Source organism: Sceloporus undulatus, chromosome 2, assembly GCF_019175285.1.
Source record: "Sceloporus undulatus isolate JIND9_A2432 ecotype Alabama chromosome 2, SceUnd_v1.1, whole genome shotgun sequence".
Classification (NCBI taxonomy): Eukaryota; Metazoa; Chordata; class Lepidosauria; order Squamata; family Phrynosomatidae; genus Sceloporus; species Sceloporus undulatus.
In genome coordinates this window covers 86,703,861-86,731,840 of record NC_056523.1, presented here as the reverse complement: position 1 = coordinate 86,731,840, position 27,980 = coordinate 86,703,861, and the positions used below count along the sequence as shown (strand labels likewise).

Here is a 27,980-nt window from a genome sequence, read left to right as displayed (position 1 = left end):
TGTGCAGGAAGACTGAAGTGTTCTAGTTTTTGTGTATTCCCATTTGTAATGTTTGATTTATTCATTTATCCCCTGGCGCAGAGACTATCTTCTTTGCTCAATGTAGAGTGCTAAGGGCATTGTTGGCAGTGGATGGCATAGATTCCATTAGAGGATGAACAGGTGAAAGTACCTCAAATATTGTGGGTGATGTGATTAGGTCCTGTGATGGCATTTCCTGAGTAGATGTCTAGACAGAGATGGCATATGGGTTTGTAGCAAGGTCTTGCATCCATCTCCCCATCTGTGTTGTGTGTCCAAAGGTAAGTAACTGTTTTAGACTGGGAGCTTATCTGTAGGCAAGTAAAGGTCTGCCACCCAAAGCGCTTGAGAGAGCAGCATTGTCCAGAATCAGTTGTCATTCATTGATTATGTGTTAGAATTGTCTTAGCTGGGAGCTATATGTAACCACTAATGAGTTTTGCCATTTCCTGTCTTTGGCCTGTTCTGAAATAGATTAGTCCTTGACTAATCTGGTTGATTTGTTTAAGTCTATGAATGCTTATATTACCAACTTCTTCTTTTTTCAGTCTCAAAGGTGCTACATGATCTCTGTATACTGATCCAAACTAACACAGCTATGCCACTGAATAATAAATACTAAGTTGCTCTCATGGATGATGGAAGAACTATGCATGCAGTTGTCATATCTATGCCATCCATTAATTCAGAACAGCACTAATTGTGTGTGTGGCTAATGGACTGGAAAAGGCCAAACAAGGTGAACCTTAACCTAGACAAGATAGAGGTGCTCCTGGTCAGTCAAAAGGCAGATTAAGGAATGAATTTAGCTTGTGGTAGACTGCATTGCACTCCCCCTAAAATCTCACCTTACATCTTTTCTTTCAGGCTGCTAGTATCTTCTGGTGCTCCTGTATTCTGTAATATTCATACAAGCGCATCTCTTGAAGATTCTAGAAGATGGGAAAAGAAGAATAGAATTCTTTATCTCCCACAGCAACCAGGAGAACCCCGAAGACCTGCAGTAAGAACTGGCCTAGATCTCTTTTCTATGTTTCTTTTCTATACAAGTCTGTATTCTACAAGTGCAGAGCTAGTACTGTTCACATGGTCCAGTTTTGTATGTAGCAGTTTCTGAAAACAAGATTGGATTGTTAGCAACACTATATTTGCATCAAACACACAGGCTTAAATGTCCCAGCATCTCTTTGGCACAATAAAAAAAAAATGAAATAAAAATTAACCAGTGGACTTATCACAAGATGTTGCCTTTTTACAGGGTGCCAGCCAGTTGGGTAGTTACTCATGCCCCTCCTCCATGGTAGTACCTGATCATGCTCTTGCTCTTTGCCACACCATCAAAACAGTCAGCCAGTATTCCTTGGCCACTGAGCAAACTATCCTCATTGGGCTTCTTGTGAATTTTCTTTTCTGAAACAGGAGTGGAAACTGTGCAGCCTTTGTTTTTATTGGAATGTAACTCCCAGTATTCCTCACCATCATCTGTTCTGGCAAGGGGCTGCTGAAAGTCACAGTCCAACAATATCTGGAAGGCCACATGTTTTCCACTCCTGTTCAGAAACAACAAGAATACTTAGCCTGAACCCTAATTAACTCACCCAGCTCTCCAAATATGAATACCATATATAATTGTATATAAGTTGACCTCATGTATAAGTTGAAGGAAGTCATTGAAGGAACTTGAGTCTGAGTCAATCTACTTGAGTCTGCATAACTGGTAATTGGATTTAGGTGTTGGGCAGAATGGCCAGTTTCCCAGCAGTGAAGGGTGGAATATCCTTATGTGGCTTGCTCCTCCCATTCACTCTGATAGACAGGAGCGCACAAACCTTTTCTGAGAGTTCCCATGAGGGGGAGCAACCTATGCCAGTCTAGTTCCTGCCTTTAGTTTGAATAGGCTGCAACTCAGCTTTGTTACATTTCTTCCTACGTCTCTTCCTACATCCTTAAGAAAAACTCCTTATATCTTTCTTACCTTTCTTTGTTCTCTATCCCAAAAGTTCCTGTATCCATAGTTTTTTGTGGGTTATTCGGGTTATGTGGCCATGTTCTAGAAGGGTTTCTTCCTGATGTTTTGCCAGCATCTGTGGCTGGCATCTTCAGAGAATGCTTGCCTGGAAAAACGATGCCAGCTACAGATGCTGGCAAAACATCAGGAAGAAACTCTTCTAGAACATGGCCACATAGCCCGAAAAACTCACAAAAAACTATGGATGCCGGCCATGAAAGCCTTTGGTTCCTGTATCCCTCTTCATTCCCCTAACTCTCCCCCTCCTTCACAAATGTTGGGAGATAGGCATGCCTAGATTAGTCCAGGGCAAGGAGGGAAGCCCCAGTCTCTCTGGAGATGCAGCAGCACCCCCAAAGCCCCTCTTGCCCAGCTCATTGGAGCATAATGTCAGAAAGGGAAGCATAGCAGACTTGGGAGATACATTGGAGCCAGTGAGTGAGGGAAAATCCTTCCATGCTGTGGCTCAAGTGTGATGTCAACACCCAGCCCAAAATAGGCTGGAGTAGAGGCAAGAGACTCGGTGCAGGAGACTATGAGTATAGGGATCCTTGATTACTCTGGATGCAAAAGGGAATCATCTGCCTCCTGACCTCATGGCCTAGTTTAGTGAGCTGGTGTCCTGGGAAGCCACAGCCCTAGTTTCAACGGCTGTGCCTCTAATGGTCAAAGCCAACCTTGAGGCAAAAAAAAAAAAAAAACCCACAAAATCACTTGCAAAAAATGGAGCAGGTTCAGGGCTTTGTGGGCCACATAAGGCCTTATAAATAATACTTCTCTCCTTTGCTCTTGAATAAATCTGAAAGAAAAAAAGCTGCTGAGGACTTAAGCATATAGAAAGTGAACATTCTTCATTCATTGTGTGTGTGTGTGTGTGTGTACACACACACACACACACACCCACACGAACAAGCTGACAGGGGGATGCTGCGGTTACAATTGTCTAAATACAGTTTTAGCCATAAAACAGCCTGAAGGGAGGGGGCATAAGGATGCGATTGCATTGAAATTCAAGCCAAATATATATGGCTTGAATTTCAATGCAGTCGCATCCTTACATCCCCTCCTTCAGGCGGTTTTATGGCTAAAACTGTATTTAGACAATCATAACAGCAGCATCCCCCTGTCAGCTTGCATGTATGTGGAACTAGGAAAGAAACAAAATATTAAAACAAAATGTTCCCTTCCACCGCAGGAGAGAGGCTGCGTTAAATGGCTTGAAATCACTAGCCAGTAGTAGCATGATGTATGAAGCAGCCTGGGAGACTTATAGGAAAACTCTTTCATGTTTCTTGTCAGGTATAGTAATCTAGTCTTCCATATTTTTACAACTTTTTTACCTTAAAAAAATGAATTTACTGTCAAATAGTTTGGCTGGCTGCTATGTTTAGCTAAAATGAAAAATGGCTATGCGCAGACAAATTGGTATAATTTTTAAAAGCGTTCCTCGTTTTGTCTTCTGTGCACACTTATCGGCTTTGCCAGAAATATGATTTGAAGTATATGTGCTCTTTTTTGAACAGCGAAGTGTGCATGAAACTTTAGTGTATATCAAATGATTAATGTGCCCCTGTGAATTTTTCTTCTCTTTTAAAAAGTGTTCACTTTTTGTTCTGAATTTTAAATCATTTGTGTTCAGTACTTGGGCCTGGCCCTGCACGGGCGGGACAGTAATGGTGATCAAGGCTTATTAGTAGCCATTTCTCATCACTTCTATAGGGAGGTCGTTTTCCTGTATGGCATGTTTTAGGTAATGTATCTCATCTGTGCATTCACCACAAAGCAAGGCTAAGAATGCTGTAGTTTTTTAATTCTAAACAATGGGGCTAATCACTAGGGTTCTCCTTTCTCGTGTTATCAAGAGACCACTGATACTCATTGATTGCAAGACGAATGGGGGAGTAGTGGCTGAGAAAAAAATACAAATTCTATAGGCATATGCAAGGGATCTTGTAGCACTTTTGAGACTCAGTGAAAGAAGTAGTAGCGTAAACTTTTGTAGACAGGTCTAGGAAGCTAATGCTGCAACATCTTTACTCAGTTAGTCTACAAAATGCTACAAGATCCTTTTGCATACTGAATTCCCACTAAACATGGCTGTGTCTGCGAATTCTATCCACGGTGCATATGTTGCTGAACTGGATGCATATAGAACTTGAATCCCTTCCTCCTTGACCAGCTTGAAAGACAGGCAACTCTTTTATTGTTGCTAATACCTTGAGTAGACTGCAACTTACGGGACCCCATCATAGGATTGCCTGACAAGATGTATTCAAAGAAAGTTTGGCCTTCTCTTAGACTGAGGAAATGTGATTCCTAAGGTCACCAAGCATGTTTCTGTGGCTGAGTGGGGATGTGGAACCCTGGTGTCCCAGGGCTTAGTACCACACGCAAAATACTACATTAGTGATACTCAACATTTTTACCCTAGGGAACCCCCCTCCCATTAGATTAAATAGGGACACATGCCCTCCTCATTTGATGTCTATATGAATAAAAATATTTTGTTTATGTGGTATGCATATTATTATTTGCACATTCAAGATATTCATATTTTAACATTTTAAGGGGAAATAATATTGTTCAAATTAGAAGATTTTATTTAAGTAAATTCAATATTTAACTTAACACATGTGTAAATTTTATACATAAAAGGTTAGGAGAAGAGGAGGGATCAGGGCCCTCCAAGTCTCGAGTCCTTCTTGATCTACTGTTTGTGTCCCTCCCCCCCCCCCCCACACAGCAGGGTCCTGCCCCACCATTTGAGAAACACTGTACCTACAGCATGCTGGCGCTAGTCACTACCTGACTCTGAACAGCCCTTTAAGGGAGGGTAAAGCAGGACCACTCTGCATCTTAACTGGTAAAGCTGTGATGGGGAGCAATACAATAGCAATGATAGCAAGGAAAATGAGTCACAATGCAGATAATATAATAATAATACGTTTTTTTATTTGTATTTTCCCGCTTCTTCCCAATGGATCGAAGCGGGATTACATCACGGGTATATAATACAATACAGATACAATGCAATTACAACAATCCAGTAACAATTATTAAAAACAAAGTAATAAAAACAATCATCTGTCTAAAAACATACAGTAGCAATCTTAATTAGCATCTTGAGGTATTCCTATTTGGGAATGATATTCTATAAGAGAGTCAGGGAGGTATGCTAATGGGAAGAGGTGAGTTTTCAGCACCTTCTTGAAGGCATCTAGGTAGATATAAGTGGATCTCTTCTGGAAATTGTTGCAGTGGGAAGGACCATGGCCGTAATGCTCTTTGGTGAGTAGTCTTAGTCTCACCTTGGGATGCTCGAGTAGATACTTCCCAGTTGTTCTGAGAGTGCGGGACAGATTGTGTAGGGAGAGGCGTTCCCTCAAGTAACTCGGGCCCAAGCCATGTAGGGCTTTAAAGGTAATAACCAACACTTTGTATTGGGCCTGGAAGTGAATTGGCAGCCAGTGAAGAGATTTTAATACAGGTGTTATGTGGTCTGACCTTGAGGTTCCAGCGACCAATCTGGCTGCAGCATTTTGGACTAGCTGAAGCTTCCGAACTTGGTACAAAGGTAGCCCCATGTAGAGCGCATTACAGAAATCTAAGCGAGAGGTTACCACTGCGTGTACTACAGTTTAAAGGTCCTTTCGGTCCAGGCAGGGACACAGTTGGCATATCAGCCGAAGCTGGTACCAAGCACTCCTGGCCATCGCATCTACTTGAGATGATAACTGTAGAGATGAGTCCAGGAGTACTCCCAAACTGCGAACTTTGTCCTTTAGGGGAAATATGACCCTGTCCAGGACTAGATGGCAAATTTCCCTGTCTGGACTTGGGGTGCCTATCACGAGGACCTCTGTTTTCTCTGGATTCAGCTTCAGTTTGTTTTCCTTCATCCAGCCCATTACTGACACCAGGCAGACATCCAGAGGAGAGACGCGTTCCTTAGTCACTGTGTCAGTCGGAGACATGGAGAGATAGATCTGGGTGTCATCAGCGTACTGATAACACTGTGCTCCATGTTTTCAGATGATCTCTCCCAGTGGCTTCATGTAAATGTTAAACAGCATGGGGGACAGAATGGTGCCCTGAGGGATGCCCGATGTCAGCTCTCTTTTCCGAGAGCAACAGTCCCCCAGCCTCACCATCTGGAACCTTCCCAAGAGGTAGGACTGAAGCCACTGGAGCGCAGTGCCCCCAATACCCAACTCTTTCAAGCATTCCAGAAGGATGCCATGATTGATGGTATCGAAGGCCGCTGAGATGTCCAAGAGCACCAACAGGGTCACACTTCCCCTGTCGATGCCCAGACGGAGTTCATCGACTAAGGCGAGCATGGCAGTTTCGATGAACAAGATGAGTGGACAACTATTCCCTCTGTGCACTACAAAGCTGCATTCAGTTTCACTAATTCAGTGTACCATCATACTGCTCAGTACATAAGGACAGAGGGCATGCTTTTCCTATAGTAGACCCCAGAACTAGTCCCTGGCATATCCAAGTAAAAGGATCTCAGATAACAGAAAGGTTTGTTTGCTCTGAGATCCTGCATTGCTGCTGCCAACCAGGGTAGACGTTATTGGGGTAGATTGGCCCATGGTCTGAATTGTTACAAGGCAGTTTAATATGTGTAAAGTTTGTAAAGCATTATGTCATGATTTGCTGCAAATTAAACTTACAGTTGGTGATCATAAAGGTGTCCACTTGAACTACACCAAGTGTTATTACTTGCCCATGATACCACTTATATACAGTTGGACCTTGGTATCCATGGGGGATCTGTTCCAGACCTTTCCTCAGATACGACCTCAAGTCCTGTTGTCCCTAATGGCAGCAGAATGTGCATGCGGTTGTATGCACATGCAGCCGTTGGGGATAATGGGGCTTGCCATCTGCGGATGCTTAGATTGAGATGCCACTGTAATATAGTTGGGCTTCCAGCCTTGCCTCTTCTCTTGTGTATGGTAGTCTCTCTCTCTCTCCCCCACATACATACATACATACATACATATTAGTTGAAGGAGAAGGGCATTCTATCTTCAAGATGAAATAACTGATATGTTAATAGCTGTTTAGTGGGATAAAATATTTTGTTCCCCAAATTATTGTAACCATTGTAGAAATTACTAGAATATAAACATTTTTCCCTAGGAAATATACCACTGTCGTAGAGATATTAAATACAGCAAGGACAAGATGTGGTACCTAGCAAAATTGGTAAGTAGAATAATTGTAAGCTTCATTTTGTTAGGTAGATAGTTTTTTCCCCTGAAGTATATGTGCATGCTAGTGCCCTTGTCAAGTCTGAAATGCCTTGTAGAAACCCAGGATCAAATATTATTTAAGCCAGCATTAAAGAACTAGGAGGACATTGTGTATTATAGTGCAAGGAGGTCTTGTTTTGCTATTTTTGCCCAAGCAAAAATTAAGCCAGGATCACCGTTAGGTAAAACAGATTTTCAGTTGAAACACATGAAGTACCAGACATTCAAAGAAAGGTGGATTACTTAGATCACCTCCTGAGGTAGATCTAAATGCAAGACAGGATTATTTGCAAGTCAGGTCCCCCACGCCCCATTGTTGAGTATGGTCTACTTCTCTTGTGGTACAGGAGAAAATGCTACTTGTATGTACTTAACTTTCTAGTGACAGGTAAAAACAGATCTCGTGGGGCTAATCCTTGACTTTGTTTTGACATCCAGGTTCTAAAAGCCTCTCTTCTTTTTCTGTTTTTTTTTTTATAAAGTTCTGTACAGTTGTTATTTACCTTCAAATTCATTTTGACTTAGAATTGTCTTAGCAGGATTTATTTAGAGGAGGTTTGTCATTGCTTTCTTCTAAGGCTAAGAGAGTGTAGACAGTAACAGTTAGGTAAAACTATACAAATTCTTGGATAACTTAGACCCAGTGCTTTATACTTTTATAATATTGAAACATATTTCATTGAAAGTTGGTAAACTGATGTTCATTCTGAATTTTGTATTACAAAACAAATTACACTTCCTCTCTCTTCTTGCTTTTGCTTTTAATTTAAGATACGGGGAATGACCATCGATCAGGCATTAGCTCAGTTGGAATTCAATGATAAAAAGGGAGCAAAGGTAATCAAAGAGGTATGTTGTCAGTTCTTTCTATAATTTTGTTTTTCTGTCTGCTAAGCAGGTACATTAACTTTTCTACAATTTTTTCCTTTAATAAATGCAGATCTTTTTATGTCACTCAGTCCTCACATTTTCTCCTCTTAGTGTTGGAGATATATTTGTTTATTTATTAAAATGTATATTCCACTTTTCTAATACAAAAGCACCACCAGGGCAGTTTATAAAAAAAAATTAACTAAGGATCAACAGTTAAAGCTAAACCATAGTTAAATCATAAAATGGCTATCTGGTACTGATGAAAAACAATGTGGCAATGACCGGCTGCACTTCATAGGGGAAGTCAGCCCTTAATTTGGGCATAGTAATTAAGAAGGCCCTTTATCTTGTCCCTTCCAAACATGTTCCCAACCTAAACAGAACACCAGGAAGGACCTGACTTTATCTTACAGAACAGGCAGGACTGTAAGAAAAGAGGCCGTTTAGGTATACTGAATCTGAGCCATTTAGCTTCTTAAAAATAAACACTAGCACCTTGAATTCTGACAAGAAGTAGAATGGTAAGCAGAGCAGCTGTTGCAGGCCAGAGTTTAGAAACTTTACTTTTTTTGATCATGATGCTTGGAAGATTCTGGGAGTTCTGAGTCACAAAAACCTAACATTTCTGAGATTTGTTACAGACTTGGTATACCTTTTCTATGTTGTCTTGTGTTCTTGAATGTCTATTGTATTCTTCCTCTGCCTGTACTTTGAAAGACTCTGAGAAGGTTGTAAGACCCACTGGGGTCTTACTATGATGAACACTTCTTTCGTTCCCGCAGGTTACTCATTTTCTTTTTGGACTTTTAAAAAAAATTGTAATGTGAGTTGACCTGGATGCAAGATACATTTGTGTAAAATTAATCTTTATGATTAACCTTTAATCTTTGGTTATAAAATAAACATTAAAAGTGTGCCTTGAAGATTGTTTCGTATCTGGAATATTTTTATGAAGTTGAAGTAAAACTGGTGAGAAAGATAGCGTGCGGATCAAAGTACCTTTTCCAAACCGATTTTTTTCCTGGAAAAGGTGGTCTCTGAGATACTTGCTGCTCTTCTATGTAGGTGGAGAAAGATCAGTTTGACTAGGATGAAAACCTCACACATGGAAAATTGGGGGCTAGGAAAAGATGTCAAGAGGCAAGCAGACAAAAAGAAAACCCCAAGACAAGGAGGTTGAGTGAAGGGCACAACTTAAACAATAGAATGAAAAAAGCAAGCTGATAGAGGAGATTGAACAGTGACGGAATGACAGAAAAAAAGATTGAGGCAACAGAAGCTAATCAGAAATTGATCTTTGAGATGGAATAAACCTCACAGCAGTTAATGTGAAAATGGTCAAGTGATAAGGTCCCCACTGAGAGTGGAGCAAAGAAGGAAGTTGCATGAAAAGCAGAAACAATAGGTGGCAGAGACATGGAGCTGAAGGGAAGAAAGGTGGGATGTGCCTGGCTGTATACTGTTGTTTTTCAGTCTGATGCTTTCTAGTGTAGTAGGATTCTTAAAAGCCTGGACTTCTCTCACTAAGGCCTGTTACAGACTGCCAAAATAAAGCTGCTTCGGGTCTCTTTGGAGGTATGCTATTTAAATAATGCATGGGTCCTAAGAGTCCGGAGGTCGCGCCAAAGCCACACTCCGTTCCTAAGCACTGGAGGGCAGCTTTGGTGCAGCTTCCAGATTCTTCGGATGCATGCATCATTTAAATAGCATACCTCCAAAGAGACCCGAAGCAGCTTTATTTTGGCAGTCTGTAACAGGCCATAGTCCACTGGCTTGACAGAGCAGAGAAAACAACAGGACTCAGAAAGCTGAGAATCCAAAAAATTTATTGCCGGCAAAAGTCCCCAGTGGAAATCAAGTTCCAAAAAACTGAGGCACCAGAACCAAAGAAAATGGCTGTTCATATAGGTAATTTCAACAAAGAAGTCCCTAACAATGTATTCTATTGGCTGGTTCAAAGTGCAAACGTACAAATCTTTCTTACAATCAGGACACAGAATTTTGAATATATTAAAATACATTTTAGGCTCACTTGGAATATTCCATCACTCTATCACTCTGTGTGTTATTTCCTTCGTCCAAGGATGTTGTTCCTAATTGTATTGGCTTTCAAAGCAAGCTAGTCGCCTTGATGCTTGCAAAGATCAACTTGTTCTCTAAACATTCTACTGCAAATCCTGTTCAGCATTTTCTCTCTTACACACACAACCTTGACTCTAGAAAGCTCATTTCTATATCCATGGTGCAACCATTTCTATAAATCTATAGTAGGGATATTAATATTAAAAATCCATCTATCTCACTTGCTGTTTTGAACTACAGCTTTCATCACCAGCTGTCATAGTACTGGTAAGGGGTTATGGGAGTTGAAAGCGAAAACATGTGTAACATTGATAGCTGAGTCATAGGTTGTTTAACATACAGACATTCTATAGAAAACCTATACATTTTCTTTTCTGGCTTTTTTTCTTGTCAAGACTAAAATAGTTTCATTCGGTAAATAAAGTCATTGCATTTTTAATGGTAGGTGCTGATCATCATCATTGCTATAAGTGGGCGTAAATTTGTTCATAGAGTTTATCGTTCACTCTTACTAAGGCTGCATTTTGGCCTTTTCTTTTTTGAGAGGTTGGGTAGTTGTATTTTGAAAAGCTTAAATAAGGCAACAATCCTGTGTGTGCATTATCCTGAGAGTAAGCTTTTCTGGAAATAAATAGGACTTAGCTGTATGTCAATATGAGAAGTGCTATGAAAGAGAATAATAGATTTCTATATATAGGTCCACTCCCTAAGATTAATGCATTCCTTTGCTTCTTCATACAGTATAAACGTGAGGAGCTATTATAGAACTCTGAGACTGATGTTGATATTATTGACTTGATAGTATTTTTCATCTTTCATTATAGGTTCTTCTGGAAGCCCAAGAAATGGCAGTGAGAAAACATAATGTAGAGTTCAAATCCAACTTACATATTGGTAAGTTATTTTTGTTAATTGTTATAGAAAAATTGATGGTAAATTAAAATACTCATAGTATGAGCCAGTTTAGAATTTTAACTGATATGCACAGTTCTTAAATAGAATATAGTTGCTGTCATTAATGCCATCATTTACATATTGATCAGTAATGGACAGCAGAATATTTTCTATCATGACAGTTGCTCTTTTTTACACAGAATATTTTCCATTTCTAAAGGTGAAATATTTTACAAAATTAAATATGAATGTAATAAGTAGCTACAATACCAGATAAACAGAGCAGTTTCAAAATTGTAATTAACTTTTTCCAGGTGACTGTTCCTATAAATCAAGTGTCTATGTAATCCTGTGCACACCACTTTCAGAGTGTTAAAATAATTTTCTAATCATTTTCAGTGAGTTCATTCCCTCCCCCAGTTGAAATTATTCAGTGGGCTATTCATAAACCATGCCAACTCAGACCTTACTCTAGGTTTGTGTCAGATCTTGTGATTGTGTCATGACCTGGCAAACAATGATTTACACCAATCTTAGTTTGAATGTGAGTCAAAATTATGATTTACACATACTATATATTTGACCTTCTAAGCTTTCTGGGAGGAAAGTTTCCCTTCCCCGAACTTTTCTCACACCCACCCACCTTCATCCATCTACTCAAAAAACAGGTGCCCCCCTGAACTATGTGAAATGGGGCATGTGATCATGCTGGAGAAGGGAAAATTACCCCAAAATTGGGCTTGGACCTGATGTATAGAAGAAAGGTTGTTCAGGATAGCTACCAGCCTCTATAGAGAGGCTTTTAAAAAGGGTTACAGGTGGTTCGAGGGAGGAAAATAGAAGAAACTGTACCAAAATGAACTTCCTGGGGTTAACGTCTTGGGCTCCAAACCTCAGTTTGCCAAGTTCATATGAAGCAAGATTATTGCAACTGAGATATAATGTTCCAGTTGTGTCAGTGAAAAGATTCCAGTACTCATCATGCTATTATAATGCCTCAAAATATGTAGAAGTATTCCAACAAAAGTGGTGGTGGTGGGGAGATTTGGGAACTTATTTCAAAATAAAATATTGCAAAATATTGCATTGCTTTATATTCCTTTATTATACCTTAGTCCCAGTGAAGTTAGCATGCCTTATTTCTGAGAAAACATGTTTAGGATTGCTGTGTTAATATGCTTCACTGAATTTTTCTCTGAGCTAATACTTTATTAGAAGCTTTGGAATATTTATGCAGCATGGAAAATCAACATGGGGGTGAAACACATGGGTAGAAAAAAGCAGCTTCCAGCTGCTTTGGAGGTGTGCTGATTTTCAGTTAACCATAGGGACTCAGATCCAGTTGATTTGCAGCATCACAAAATTTTCTGATCAGTTTTTCTGGAAAACTCACATTAAAAGGCATTCAGTCTTCAAAAAGTGTATGCATTTGTTTAACTATAGTTTGAGTGCTATCTGCTGTGTTATTAAATGCCGAACTTCCAGAAATTCTAAAATCAATTAAATCTTTCCTCTCAGTGATGTACAAGATGTCAATCATGTTCCAGGTATAGATTGGGAGTACTTGTATATTTAAACTGAGGAAAATTTTCATGTAAAGTATAATATATTTTGAAACTATATTAATATGACCTCACAAATGTACTGATTACATGCAACTTCAAAGATAGCTCAGCATATTATTTACGTGAAAGTCCTGAAAGTCCAGATTCAAGGGAGGAATATATTCCATTGGCATACAGTAGAGTTAACCTGCTGACATCCTCAAGAAATCCTGATCATTAACTTCCTAGTAGTGTAAAAAAGATGGCTGAAACTGCTACAACCAAGTATTCCATGTACGGCTTAATTTACTTGTAGCTGCATAAAAAGTAAGGTTTATTATAGAGAGTAATTTAACCTGCATGTTGTAAGCCCTTCCAATTATGTTTGTTTTGACCTTATTTACCCCAGCAGTCATATACATGAGAAATGTGTATTTCTGAATAAGACTTAAAATTAATAAACACATTTTTCAACATTGGCCCATTTTGGTTGTTTGTAACTCATTTTGCTGTGGCATATTAGCTAGCAGTTTACACTTCACTTTCCAGCAAATTGTCATCTGTCAAGCTTTAATTGAGGTAAAAAAGGTTCTAAATTAAGTACATTTAGATCTGGCATTTAGGTATAGCCTTCTGACCTCCATATCAAATTGATCCTTTTAACTTTCTGCTATATAGCTGCTGCCACAGGAAGCTCATTTTTCTTTTAAACTTATGATAAAGAAAAATAGTGCAGAAATAGCTTCTACCAAAGAGGGAAATAAAATGTCACTTTGCAATGATTCATAGCACCTCAAGTGGACATTCTGGACAAAAGTGACTGACCTTCTTGTTGAATTATGCTCTCTAAGGAAAGTCTTTAAAAGGTAGTGAGGGTCTTACACTATTATGCTGTTGTTCACTGCTGTCCAGTTGATTTCGACTTACAGTGACCCAGTGAATGAGAGACCTCCAAGTTACCCTATTATCAACGGCCCAGCCCAGGACTTGCAAACTCGCAGCCATGGCTTCCTTCACTGAGTCTATCAACCTATACTGTGGTCTTCCTCTTTTTCCTACTGCCTTCTACCTTATTGTCTTTTTTAGTGAGTCGTGTCTTCTTATGATATAGGCAAAGTGTGACAGTCTCATTTTAGTTGTCTTGACTTCTGGGGATAGTTCAGGCCTCATTTGCTGTTTGTTGTTATTGTGTGCCTTCAATTCATTTCTGACATATGGCAACCCTAAGGCGACCCTATCATTGGGTTATTCTTGGCAAGATTTGTTCAGAAGAGGTTTACCATTGCCTTTCTATGAGGCTGAATAGGTTTCATGGCCAAGCCGGGATTCAAACCTTAATCTCCAGTCTTAGCGCCAACACTCTAACCACTATGCTACGCTAGCTGATTTGCTCTAGGACCTATTTACCGTCAGCCCTTGGTATTCATTCTTCAGTAAATGTTCCAAACTACTTTATTTATATGCTGCCTTTCTCTCGTACTGGGACCCAAGGAAGCTTCCGTAAGACATTAAAAAGTTTACAAAAAGTTTAAGACCAATTTAAAAATTCCACATTAAAACATCATAGTACTGATTAAAAATCACACAAAAGTTAAAAACAGATAAAACATGGGCGGGTTACAAACCGCCCATTTGGGGCGGGCTGCACCCACCCCTTTCCCCGGGGTATTGGGGCCTCAGTGTTTAGAGCGGCAGCCGCTGAGGCTGTAGGGAAGCGGCAAAAGGCTGCAGGGAAGCGGCAAAAGGCCCCTTCCCCGCAGCCTGGAAAGGGGTGTCCTTGGGGCTTCAAGCCCCAAGGACACCATGCGGTGGCGGGGAGGAGGAGAAAGGGGTCACTTGGCCCCTTTCTCCTTTGGTCCGCTGGGCGCAGCCGTGTGAAGGGTGCGCCCAGCGGACCAAACCAGGAAGGAGCTCTGAAACGGAGCTCCTTCCTGCTCTGCGCTAAGGGCGCACTAAGCGCCCTGGTGCGGAGCGAGGACGTCATGTCCGCGCCACCCCGTATAGAGGTGGCACGGTCGTGATGTTGTCATGGCGGCAGCCGTGTGGAACGGCTGTCGCCATTTTGTGCACGCAGAGCGTGCACTAGGGTTAGGGGGTGCGGAAGCACCGCCCCTTTCTAACCCTAGTACGCGCTCTGCATGGACTTTCTGGCCCGTTTGTAACGGGCCATACATCTACATTAAAGTCCTTCCCTGCTTAAGCATTAAAAAGCTTGTTTAAATAAGAATGGGCCTGTACAGACAGGGGGAAAGGGGCAGACAGAGGCCGCCCCCTTCTCCCTCGGATCGTGGCTGCGCCAACCAAACGGCATGGCAACGATGCACCATGAAAAAGGAGCTGTGAAATGCAGCTTCTTTTTCCATCGCTGCCAAGACACCCTTATTGCCCTGGAGCAGTGCGGTGATGTCCCTTGGACGCAGCGCACGAGGCCCGTAATCAGCACACATGCCGTCGGGACACGCCGGTAGCATGCAGATGCTCCGTTCTCCTCAGCCCTAATTTCGGCTCCAGGCCAGCACATAACGCCAGTCTGTACTGGGTCAATGTTGCCAGTGAAAGGAAAGCAGAGAGGGGGTCAGACTATCTTCCCATGGAGGGGAGTTCCAGAGGATGGGAGCAGCCACCAAGAAAGGCTCTCATGTCCTCACCAAGTGAGCCTATGATAATGATGAGACTGAGAGAAAGCTGCTTTTCTTTTGAAATTCTTTTTTGTCCCACATTTTCCAACATACTCTATGTTTGCAATATGACCCCTGTTCCCTCTTCTTTTCTTGAACCCAGCTTGGACATCTGGAATTTCTCACTCTATATATGGTAAAAGACCTTATTGTAGAAATTTGAGCTTTACTTTGCTTGCATGGGAAATTAATCTCGTGATCCTGTGGCTACTGCACTCCTTGGTGTCCCCTTTCTTGCAGACTGGAATATATATTGAACATCAAATCTGTGGGCCATTGTTTTGTTTTCCATATTTGTTGACAAATTTTAAATAGAACCAGAGTAGATTCTATTTCTGTAGATTTAAGCAGATCTGTTGGTATGCCATCTGATTCTGGTGATTTATTTCTCCCAAGTACTCCAACTACAGCTTCCACTGTGCTTTGCAAAACTGGAGGTTCATCTTCATATGGTTCTTCCTTGTATGAGTCTGTCACCCTTTCATCTGTTTTATATAGTTTTTCCATGTATTGTTTCCATCTTCTTTTTATTTCTGCTTGGTCGTCTGATGTGTTCCCCTACTAGTTGTAGAGTCTCCACACTTTTCATTTAAATTTCCTTTGACTTCTCAGAACTTATGAAAGAAGTTGCTTGTTCTTCCATTTATTGTCAGCTTCTATTTCTATGCATTGACTATTACAGTAGTTTTCCTTGTCTCTGCACACAAGTCATTAAACAGTTACATTCAGGGTTCTGACTGTACTTCTGACGCCTTTTACTATTGCGTCTTGTCTGTCCTTAACTGCTTGAAGAGTATCGCCTGTTTTTCATTTTTCTCTTTCTTTTTGGCTAGAGAAAGTGTCTTTTTGCATTCTTCCCTGATAATGTCCCTGACTTCAGTTCACAGTTCTTCTGGCTCTCGATCAGTGAGACTTAATATTACAAATCTATTTTTCATATTAACTTTAAATTCTACATGGATGCTCATCAGGCTGTATTTCAGTACAATGGTTGGTGTAGTGCTCTTTAGCATTATTCTACTTTTTGATATTAGCAGTTCATGGTCTTTGCCACAAGCTACTCTTTGTTTTGTTACCCTATTATAATTTTATAAATATATTTAGCTCAGTGACTTTCTAGATGCTGTTGGGCTGCAACATCTGTCATCCTTCACCATTGGCTATTTTGGTTAGGATTGGTGGAACTTGCAATCCTCTCTGGAGGGCCACATGTTGTTCTGTCCTGCCACTGGTGAAGTACTCACTAATAGGATATTAATGGATAATGTTGGAACGTCCATTTTTCTGCCACCTTATTATATGTATCTTGTTTTCAGCCATTGTAAACTTCACTTAAAACATTTTTATCATGTTTGTTTTCTGTGGAGAGGTCAAGGCAGCTAAAAACAAAGAAAACTATAATTTAACCATCTGAAAACATCCTTAAAAGCAATGTAGTATAGCAACAAGAATAAATCATATATTAGCAATAAAAATACTCAAAAGCCAGAGACATTAAAAACCAATTCTGTAATACTTGATTTTTAAAATATTATTTTAGTATGCAGTAGAGTAATAGTCATTCTCTGGTCCCAGGCCCCCAGTACTTTTATGGCTTACTGGAGACTAGAACATAGATCTCCAAAATACTAGTTCAACACCTTAAGCACTACACCACATTAACATCTGATGTGTCTTTTGCGCACATGTATACACACAATCAGTTACCAGATTTTATGGTTGATTTGTTTGTTTGCAATACAATTGAAGTTTTCATATGCTTATTCCTAAAAGTAGGAAGCAATAAGCACTTGCCTGATGATTGCTACACAAAGGTTCCTGAATGTTTTATTACGGAGACAAGCTTATTATTATTATTATTATTATTATTATTATTATATTAATTTATATCCTGCCCTTCTCCCAAGGCTGGGACTCGGGGCAGCTTACAACATTAAAAAAACAGCATACAATTAAAAACATACAAAAATAGTATATTAAAATAGAATTAAATTTCTAAAATAATTAAAACAAATTCAATGCTAAAATCAAATTTTAAAAGATTAAAATGCTTAAAATACATTAAAACAATATAACAGCACCCCATCACATGCTTTAAAGACTTTCTGTTTTAAATGCCTGTTTAAACAAGTAGGTCTTAGCCTGCCGGTGGAAGGATAACAAAGAAGGGGTCATCCTGGCCTTCCTGGGCAGGGAGTTCCAGAGTCTAAGGGCAGCCACGAAAAAGGCCCTCTCTCGTGTCCCCACTAACTCTGTTTGCGATGGTGGTGGGATAGTTCTGCACAGTCTTTGGAATGAGGAAATAGCTAGGCATGAAACCAGATTGAAATGGATCTAGATAATCCGTTTCATCCAGAAACTCCTGGAGTTGGGAAGCTACCACACGTTCTAAAATCTTGCTCAAAAATGGTAGGTTGGACACTGGCCGATAATTGTTCATTATTGTGGGATCCAAGGATGGCTTTTTAAACAGAAGCCTCACAACTGCCTCCTTTAGGCAAGGTGGAATTCTGCCTTGTTGTAGGGAGGCATTGACTACCTCCTTTACCCACTCAGCTGGTCCCCCTCTGGCCAAGAAGGACAAGGGTCCAAGACACATGTGGTTGCTTTTACCTCTCCAAGGATTCTGTCCACATCATTGCGCTGCACAAGTTGAAAAGTACATCCACTGGTACTGTATTAATTGTAGCATCCAAGACGGAGCAGATCTGAGTGACTTAATCAGCAAAATGTCGTGTAAATTCCTCACAGCAGGCCTCCGAGTGGTCTGCATTTTCTACTTGAGGATAAGTGTGTAAAAGACCCCTGACAACTCAGAACAGCTCTGCTGGACAGCTCCATGCAGATGTAATAATTTCTTTGCTGCCCACACTGTCATGGAGTAGGCCTTCAATTGTTGTGCAGCAGGGTGGGCGGTACACCAACAGAATCCATATTCTGTCCCGGCTACCCATCTTTAGATAAACATACTCAAAACCTGTAGACTGTATGAGGGGGCATCTGGTTAGGGCGATGGGATCATGTTAGACCACTGCAACTCCACCTCCCCACCCCCCAGGTTTTGCCTTCTGCTGCACAGAGAATCCTGGTGGGCAAAGCTGAGAGAGCCCCCCCCCCCCAGCCTCATCCAACCAGGTCTCTGTTATACAGGCCAGGTCAGCTTGTTCTTCCAGAATCAGGTCCTGAATGGCAGTTGTTTTACCATTCACTGACCTGCCATTCAGTAGCAGCATCTTCAACCATGGGTGGGGGGCTGGTCTGTCACAAAAGCTATCCACACTATTTAGGCTGCGAGACAGCTTGGGTACCACAAGCAGAACCTATCTTGATTCTGTAATCTGTAAAGAACTGGATGAGGGCAAATAAATTGAAACTTAATCTAGACAAGATAGAGGTGCTCCTGGTCAGTTAACAGGTGTCCAGGGGTGCCTTTGCACATTTAAAGTTTACGTGCCAAATGCACCCATACCTTCAGATTTTGGAGATATGCTATCTGTATGGCCACAGTGACACATGCCTTGTTTGGTCTACACTAATGCACTCTACTTGGGGCTGCCATTGAAGAGTGTTTGGAAACTTCATCTGCTCCAAAGAGCTGCAGCCAAACTGTTAACTGAGGGAGGTTACAGAGAGCATACTATGCCCCTGTTAAAACAGCTCTACTGGCTCCCAGTTTGTTTCTGGTCACAATTCAAAGTGGTAATGACCTATAAAGCCCTATATGATTCAGGTCTAGGCATCTTCATGTATGAGCCTACTTGGGTCCAAGATCATCAGGAGATACCCTTCTCAGTCCCACCACCATGTCTCCACAGTTGGTGGTGATGTGAGAGAGGGCCTTCTTAGTGACTGCCCCTAGGCTTTGGAACTTCCTTCCCGGGGAGGTTAGAATGGCCCCCTCCTTGTTGTCCTTCCATCACCAGGTTAAAATCTTTTTATTCTGACAGTCTTTTAAAAGAATGGGCTATGAGGTGCTGTATTGTTTGAACTGTTTTTAATACTTTTAAAAACTTTTAAAATTGCATTCTTTTAACTTAAGATTTGAATTGTTTTTATACTGTGAATTATTTACTTTTCTTTTAATATTCATTTTTGTATACTTTTAATTCGTATTGTTCTATTAAATTGTGAGCTTTTATGATTCTCAATTTTGGGGAAACTTTAGATAGCTGACTTGGCTCCTGAATCATTTTGAAATTTTTGCTAAAAACAAATGTATTGAGTGGACCCAAGATTTTGCTCTAACAGATTTATGATCCAGCAGGGTTCTAATTTTATCATTTTGATTTATGTCTTTTAGCTGAATCCTTCTCTGGAAAAGGCCACTACCTCAAAAGGATCCGCTATCACGGAAAGGGCTTTTTTGGGATTATGGACAAAGTCAAGTGTCATTACTTTGTGAAATTAGTAGAAGGCCCTCCTCCACCCCCAGAACCACCAAAGACGGGCTTTGACCAAGCTAAGGAGTATGTCCAGCAGCTTCGTAACCGAACCATTATTAACACACTTTAATATTCCCTGATGTGTAAATTATCTTCTTTTTGATAGTCATGTAAATAAAATACATTATAAGAATGTTGTAATTACACTCAGATTTTCTGGTTAGAAACAAACTGCGCATGGTGATAGGGGTTCAATGACAGGCAGTAGGCAAGCACAGTATCTCACATACAGATGATACCTGAAATGAGAGTAGAAACTGGTGCACTGAGGAAACTGCACACTGATTTACTGAGGTATTTTCCCATTGCTACTTTCACTGAAAGTATTGCCCATCTTAGTCTTGACGCTGTTAGTGTAGTCTAGCATATGCTATGAATGCAGAAAAATAATAATGGGATATCTAGCTTAATTATTGCTTGCATTGACAGAACATTTCAATTCTGTGCACCACAATTAAAAAAGGATGTTGCCAAGGTGGAGTGTGTGCAGAGGAGGGCAACCAAAATGGTGATGGGTCTGGAAACCATGCCTTATGAGAGACATAGGGAGTAGGTATGTTTAGCCTGGATGAAAGAAGGTTAAGAGGTGAAATGATAGCCCGTTTAGTATTTGAAGGGGTGCCATTTTGAGGATGGAGCAAACTTGTTTTCTGCTGCTCCAGAAAATAGGACATGGAACGTGCAAGCTACAGGAAAAGAGATTATACCTGACAGTAAGAGTTGTTCAACAGTGGAACACACTCCCTCAGAGTGTGGTGGCATCTCTTCCTTTGGACGTCTTTAAACGGAGGCTGGATGGCCATCTGTTCAGGGTGCTTTGATTGAGAATTCCTGTATGGCAAGGGGTTGGAGTAGATGATCCTTGGGGTCTCTTCCAACTCTATGTTTTTCAGCATTGGCATGTCAGACATGAAATGGCTATTTCCTAGATTCTGGTATTGTGAATGCATAGTGATTGTAGGTCACCAGCTTTTAACTGTAACTGGCACATTCTTAACAGCATAGACTGTCCTGGACTACAGCCAGCACAAGTCCAAACAAACGCTGATAAGGATTGTTTAACAAGAAAAGAGCTAAAAGGCAGACGACAGACCTTTCGGTTAGTCCACAAGAAGCACACCAGTAACAAAGCCAAGGTCAGGATTCCAGAGTCCACAGAAGTCAGTTCGGTCCACAGTCAGGGCAGCCAGAAGGTAACAAGAGTCCAGTCCATTCCAAAGTCAAGGGTTCAAGGCAAACAAGGGTTCCAGGGAGTAAGGAGCCAGTGCTGACAGTAATCACACAGAAGGATACTGCAACAAACTCTGACACCAAGTCAGCATCTCTCAGGTGGTTAAGCAGGAGACTCTCTTCTCAGTGCCAGCTGAGGCTTGTTTGCCAATTGTCTCTCAGCAATTCTCCTGGACCGACACACGCAAGCACTCTCAGCCCTGCATTGTTTAAAGGAAGGCACCTCCAGGCTTGGCTCTTCTCCAGAGTCACCACTAGGCTGCTGAGCCTCAAGAGGAATCTCACCAGCACTAGGATCTGGCTGAGCCTTGTCCTCTGGGGCTGGGAGATCGCAGCTGGGATCTGGCAGAGCAGGATTAGCACCTGGTGTAACCTCAATTTCCCCCTGCACTAGAGGAGCCACAGTTTCCTCCTCATCCTCCGAGTCCTCCACTTGGCTCGTCATTACATTGCCTATGTACAGCATTAAAAGGTTCCCAGTGTGAAGAAAGAGCTTACATTCACAGTTAACTAAAATGTGTGGTGGAGGATGATCTGAAGGCATGTGATACATCTGCTTTGCTATTTGCAAGAAACTCTTGGGCTGGTTAGTAGCTTGAAAGGAAGCTGGGTAAGATTTTTAGTACTACTTTGAGAACTCATGGAAGAAAATCAAAGTAAACCATTGTTTGTCAAACAAACAAAATTCTCTTTGAAAATAGATATGCTTGCCATTAAAGCTACCTTTGCATCATTGTTTTTGTTCTTTCTTGTTTGACATAAAACGACTGTAGGAGATGGAGGGGCAGTCGCTGGTGTTCAACTGACAATAATTGACATGTGGCTTCATTATTACTCTTGATATCATTGCATAGAAGAAATAATGTTCTTGTATATTTGGTACATATGCAGATAGATGAATTTTCAGTTCAGTAAAATGTGACTGCAGGTGGCACTCCTGTTCATTTTCTGGTAGTATATTAAAAGTATGGAAAACTTGCAACTCTTTAAATTTCTTGGAATTTACAGTTTCTCCCTTGGATGCACAAACAGCCAATCTCTAAGGAGGTGAAGTGCTTATTAACTGCAGAGCATGTGATTCCTAAAAGGAACAGGTACTGATTAAAGAGTCCCTTGGTTTTAATGGGCAACAATTTATCATTCATGCATTTAAAATCTATTTTTAGCTGTAAATTATAGAGCAATCCTCTTATTGCATACCAAAGTAATACTGATACCATTGCGGGAGGTGATGGAGTAAGCTACCTTTAGTTTCTCCTTTAAGCACGATAGGTGGCTGGTATCGAATGGATGGTTGTAGGTACTGATGCTTATTTGACCTACTCATTAGCGCTGTTGTGTGTTAACAGATTATAAATAGAATCATAAAATGGATTTTTAAGTTTTCAGGCAACCTCCTGACTTACAAGTCTCCTAAAACTGAAAAATACTTCATCTGGAAGCCTGTAAAGCAGCTAGAAAAATAGAACAATAAAACAATTTTTAGAAATTGCAGTAAAAAAAATGAACATTTTAAAAACAATGAAACTAATAAAACAGGAAATAAAAACATTCATCAAAAATCATGGATAATTATTTTTTAAGAGGCTCATGTGATCATGATAAGCAAAATTCTGGTCAGCCATCTGTCTGCAGAAAGTACTGCCACTGGAATGGTCTTGTGTCTAAGGGCATTTGGAACAGAGTTTCTGATGCAGGTCTTAACAGACTGGTAGGTTCATATAGAAAAGGTAATTTTTCAGTTTTATAATAATTTATCAAGTCAAAACCAGCTTCTTGAATACTGTAGTATGTACTGTATAAAAAATTAGAAGTCAGTAGAGGTCTTTTAATACCATCAAGTTATATTCTAGCCAACTGGTACTGACTAATGATTGTAGATTTTTATGTTCTGAAACAACTGAAACTTTACTTAAGAAATTTTGGGCCCAAACAGACAGACCAAAATAAAGCTGCTTTGGGTCACTTTGGAGGTATACTGTTTAAATGATGCATGCATCCTAAGAGGCCGGAAGCCATGCCAAAGCCATGCTCCAGTCCTAAGGACTAGAATGCAGCTTTGGGGCAGCTTCTGGCTGCTTAAGATGCGTGTGTCATTTAGACAGTGTACCTCCAAAGTGACCCAAAGCAGCTTTATTTTGGCCCATCTGTTCGGGTCCTTTGCTACCAGAGATAGAAATAACATGGAAAGAATAGAGATTGGTTCCTATACCGCAATGAAGAAGATCGGTTCAACATAATTCAACAACTCACCCCACCACTGACTGCAACTAACAATATGCACATGTAAGATGAAACAGACAGGTCAAACAAACCTTGCATAAACAAAAACATATTGAATTTTCTAAAGACCCCTTAAAGGTTTCTTCCAAAATCCATCCGGGATAACTTTTGTCTTTCATCAACTTCCATTTTTCTTTTGATTTCTGTTTTTGTGGCCAAACGTAAAGATTTATTTAACATGCTGACAGTAGCTGCTGGAGCAGAATCATTGCCTCTTTTCTTTGTTTTGCTTTCTGTGCATGCTCAGTAATGGTTTTCTGGAGGCAGCTGCTATTTACTTTGCCTACTGTAGGCAGGCATACACAGTAAGAACAGATGTAGCAAAATCCCTTTCTTTCTCAGCTCAAACTGTATTGTGTCGTTTTCTGAAGGCACACCAGTACAACCCAGCAGGCCATGTGTTTCTCTGGACCTCCTTTATTTACCCTCTAATGCCAATACTACAAAAAACAAACAAAACAAAACAAAAACCCCAACCACCAAATAAAACAAAACAAAAAACCTCCAGAGCGTGAAGAGGAATGAAGGGGTTGAGTGGATATAAAAAAGCCTTTGTATAAAGGATAACTGTCACTCTCTTTTTAAAAACAAAACAAAATCCAAGAAACTACAAACCAGTCAGCCTAACCTCAGTATCAGGAAAAAAAATATATTAGAATGGATTATACAGTAGTCCATTTGCAAGTATTTTGATGCAGTGATCAGTAGGAGCCAGCATGGGTTTTTCAATAACAAATCCTGCCGAAGTAATGTTAATATCTTTTTTTGATTGAGTCACTAGCTTAGTTGAGAATGCTTTGGATGTCATTTGTTTGGATTTCAGCAAAATACTTGATATGGTCCTCCATGATATTTTGATCAGCAAACTGAGTAAATATGGAAGAGATGAAAACAACATCAGATGGATCCATAACTGGTTGGAAAACCATGTTCAAAGAGTTGTCGTCAGTGTCTGTGCTTCAGATTGGAAGGAAGTTTCAAATGGACTGTAGGGAGTATGTCCTCGAGTTGGCACTCTTTAAAATTTTTATCAGTGATTTAGATGATAGAGGGAATTTTTATCAAATTTGTAGATGATACGCCTTGAGGTCTTTTCCAACTATATGATTCTAACAAAACTGAAAGGCTGTTGGAAGACAGGAACAGAATTAAAAAGGAATTTGATAAACTAGAAACTAATAAAAAGAAATTCTGCAGAGACAAAGGCAAAATTCTACAATTAGGCCACAAAAACCAATTGCACAGGTATAAGATGGTGGATGCATGGCTCATCAGTACTAGATGCAAAAAGGATGTGAACATGAGCCTGCAGTGTGGTGTTGCAGCAATGCAAAGACTAGGGTGCGGTACAGACCTCCAAAAAAGGGAGGCCTTCTGGCTCCTGTTTTTCCTCCATAGGGAAGCTGCAGCCACCAAACCACACGGTTTCCCCGTGGAGGAAAAAGTACCCGTGAAAAGTGGGTTTTTTTTTACCCCACGGCAGTGGCGTAACGAGTGCACCAGTGGTGCACTCGGTATGTAAGCGCCGCACGGTGCCATGTGGAAGCCGCGTAGCACTTATGTAACAATGGTGGTGCCCATGTATACAGGATGCCACCATTGTTATGCCCTCATCACATGTGAGGGTTGTGGGGCATGTGGGCGCTCTGCCCCCCCAGGTAACCCTAGCATGTGATGAGGGCATCACAAAAGGCCCATCTATACCAGGCCTAGCTTACCCTGCTTTAAAAAGCATAGTTTCCAAGTCAAGGGAAGCAGTACTCTCCTAATATTCCATGCTGGTCAGGCCTCATCTGGTCTATTGTGTTCTGAGCACTTTGTTTTAAGAAGGATATAGAGAAGCTGGAGCGAGTTCAGAAAAGGGAAATGAGGATGCTAAGAGGCATGGAGAACAAAACGTATGAGGAGAGGTTGAAGTGCCATGGAACATAAGTGCCAGCACTTTGAGTCGAGCACAGAAACAGACTGGTAACTAATGAAAATCTTTTAGGATCTAGGAGATGCATTTTCCCCCAATCAGTGCCAGAAATGTTTTCTGTCAGACATTGCTTGTCTACTCTTTCAAAGATTTTTTTTTAATCTATGTTCAATGTGAAAGGTTGAACTGTATAATGTTTTGGCTGTGACCTAGCAAAGTGAATGTGTTGGTGAGGGAGAGTTTATGTGGAGAAGCTACCCTAAATTGTGTTCTGAATATTTCACTCCCTAGTAAAAAACTATAGGCTGTAGAGTCATATACTTTGGAAGGATTGCTACTGTTCTGATTTCCCAATCATTAGCATACCTGCATTTGAGTACTAATTATGGAAGAAAATCTGCCGTTAAGAACAGTAATAGACCTTTTAGCAGAGGGTGATCATTAGTACTGTGACCTCCAATTACAGAATTATTTTTGAGAGGGATCCCACTGGGGTCAGTATTTTGGGTCTCTCCTACCTACTAATTGTATTAATGAGATGGAGAGAACAACGTAGATTCAGCATTACTGTATCTCTATCTGCTGATGGTACAAAAAATGAAGAGCAAGCATGCATGAAAGGAGACACGAGACTTTGAGCAGGGACAGATTAAAGTGGTAGACTGTGCTTGGTAGAATGAAGCTTAATGGAAGTAATAATGAAGAACAGTGAAACTTCCATACAAGTTTGCTCCCAACTTTCAAATAATTAAATATTTCTGCTAGAAAATCCAATCTATTAATCTTAAACATGCCACAAGACTTCCCTTCCCTTGTCATCTTTTTATAGTGAAATGGAATAACATAGTTATTTTTTTAGAAAATTGCTAGATAACACATCTGGTCTCCTTTCAGCCCTCTTTCCCCCTCCAAGGACTGCCTGGACTCCAGTCAGTATCTAGAGACCAGATAGTGCTACTCACCTGATTGCAGCCCCCCATTTCATCCATTACTTCCTAATTAACACCACAATTTCTCTTTAAACTAAATGAGGAGGCATTTAATTTTCCCAGGTAAGGGGACCTGGCAAGGGAGCCATTCAATTGAAGTGTAGATGGGTGGTTAGAATGACAGAAAAACAAGAAAGGCAATAGGTTGATATCGATATGCATCCTGGGAAGAAAAAAGCAACACAGCCACTGTGGGTGTGTAACCCCAAAATAATCTCATTGAATACGTGGACAATGATAAAACCTATACTGATGTCACTTCAGGTGGGGAAAAAGTGTGGCTCTAAAATCAATTTGAGTTTAGATTGAAAAGGGGGAGTGTGGTGCTAATGAGAGCAAAACTGGGGCTGGATATTGTGCACTGGAGCTGAATTAATTTGCAGGTATGAATTCAGCCTGAGTGACCAAAGTGTCTTTCCTTTTGGTTTACCTATCCTGATCCCTCTGTGATGCAAAATGATACTCTTAGGGATGTTTTTTCACATCTTCTCTTACCCACAGTTCTCCCTCAGCATTTCCCTAGAGTGTAACTAGATTAAATCAGAATCCTGAGTAACTTTCCTGTCTTAGAATGACGTTCCTATAATAAAGCCTTTAGTTTGTTTCTCCAAGACATAGGTGCCTTTGCCCGTTAACCAGGATCTCTAACTGCTGCACTCACTCTCTATCAAGATGGCCTTTTCTGGATCTGTTGTTTTGTATAGATTCAACACAAATAAACTAGATATAAGCAATATTTTAACACGGACACCTGTTCAAGTTAACTCAAGCTATCTAATGGAGGGCCAACATGCCTCATTTTTGAAAACTGGGCTGTCTACAAAGAAAGCCAAAAGCACATTACCATTCAGCACATGGCCAGATTGGTTTTCAGCTAATAATGATACTGAATGTGTTTTCCTCACACTTCATCATGGGCTGAAAATCAATTTGGCCACACAAAGGGATAATCAGATAGCCACTTGGCTGTTCACAAAGCTCTAATGCACACTGAACTCAGTTGCCAGCCAGTGCTGATTTTTTGGTTAAGTGAAACGGCCTTCAGAGTTATCTTTGGCTTATTTGATTACAGCTCATCTTTGTAACAGTAGTTTACAGAGATTCAAAGATATAAAGCATTAGTGTCTGGAAAGGAATAATAGTAGCGCAACCACAGAGAAAGGTCTTATATCTATATTAACTATAATGGGTGGTTGCCAAAGACACATGAGTGGCAGCATTAGTCCTTGTAAAGCAAATGTAAATTCTTTTTCTAGGTATTAGTATAGAATATAAAAATGTCTTCCTTTTTAGTATAATTGGGAAAAAATGGGATAGAACATGTGCATGAATATGCATGTATGGTCAAGGTTAAAGGAATGTGCGTTTAATCTTGGTTATGTTCATGGATGTGGAGATAGAATTCATCATAGAGAGCTTGCAGCTGACACTTAAACCACAATTAGAATCATAGAATCATAGAGTTGGAAGAGACCACAAAGGCCATCCAGTCCAACCCCCTGCCATGCAGGAAATCCAAATCAAAGCATCCTTGACAGATGGCCATCCAGCCTCTGTTTAAACACCTCTAAGGAAGGAGACTCTATCACCCTCCAAGGGAGTGCGTTCCACTGTCAAACAGCCCTTACTGTCAGGAAGTTCCTCCTAATGTTGAGGTGGAATCTCTTTTCCTGTAGCTTGCGTCCATTATTCCGGTTCCTGTTCTCTGGAGCAGCAGAAAACAAGCTTGCTCCCGCCTCAATATGACATCC

At 40.6% G+C, this 27,980-nt stretch overlaps 2 protein-coding genes across 2 annotated transcripts in view; one reads left to right on the top strand and one right to left on the bottom strand.

Annotated features, from left to right (window-relative positions):
• Window positions 1-27,980, bottom strand: part of LOC121921059 (gem-associated protein 5-like) — an 87,862-nt gene that overhangs the window by 28,452 nt on the left and 31,430 nt on the right. The gene's annotated exons all lie outside the window — the stretch shown is intronic.
• On the top strand, window positions 806-19,950 carry MRPL22 (mitochondrial ribosomal protein L22). Its single transcript, XM_042448534.1, has 5 exons — window positions 806-1,024; window positions 7,184-7,249; window positions 8,068-8,145; window positions 11,076-11,145; window positions 19,668-19,950. Exons 1-5 carry the CDS (start codon window positions 821-823, stop codon window positions 19,877-19,879), a joined length of 630 nt encoding a protein of 209 aa, XP_042304468.1. The 5' UTR covers window positions 806-820; the 3' UTR covers window positions 19,880-19,950.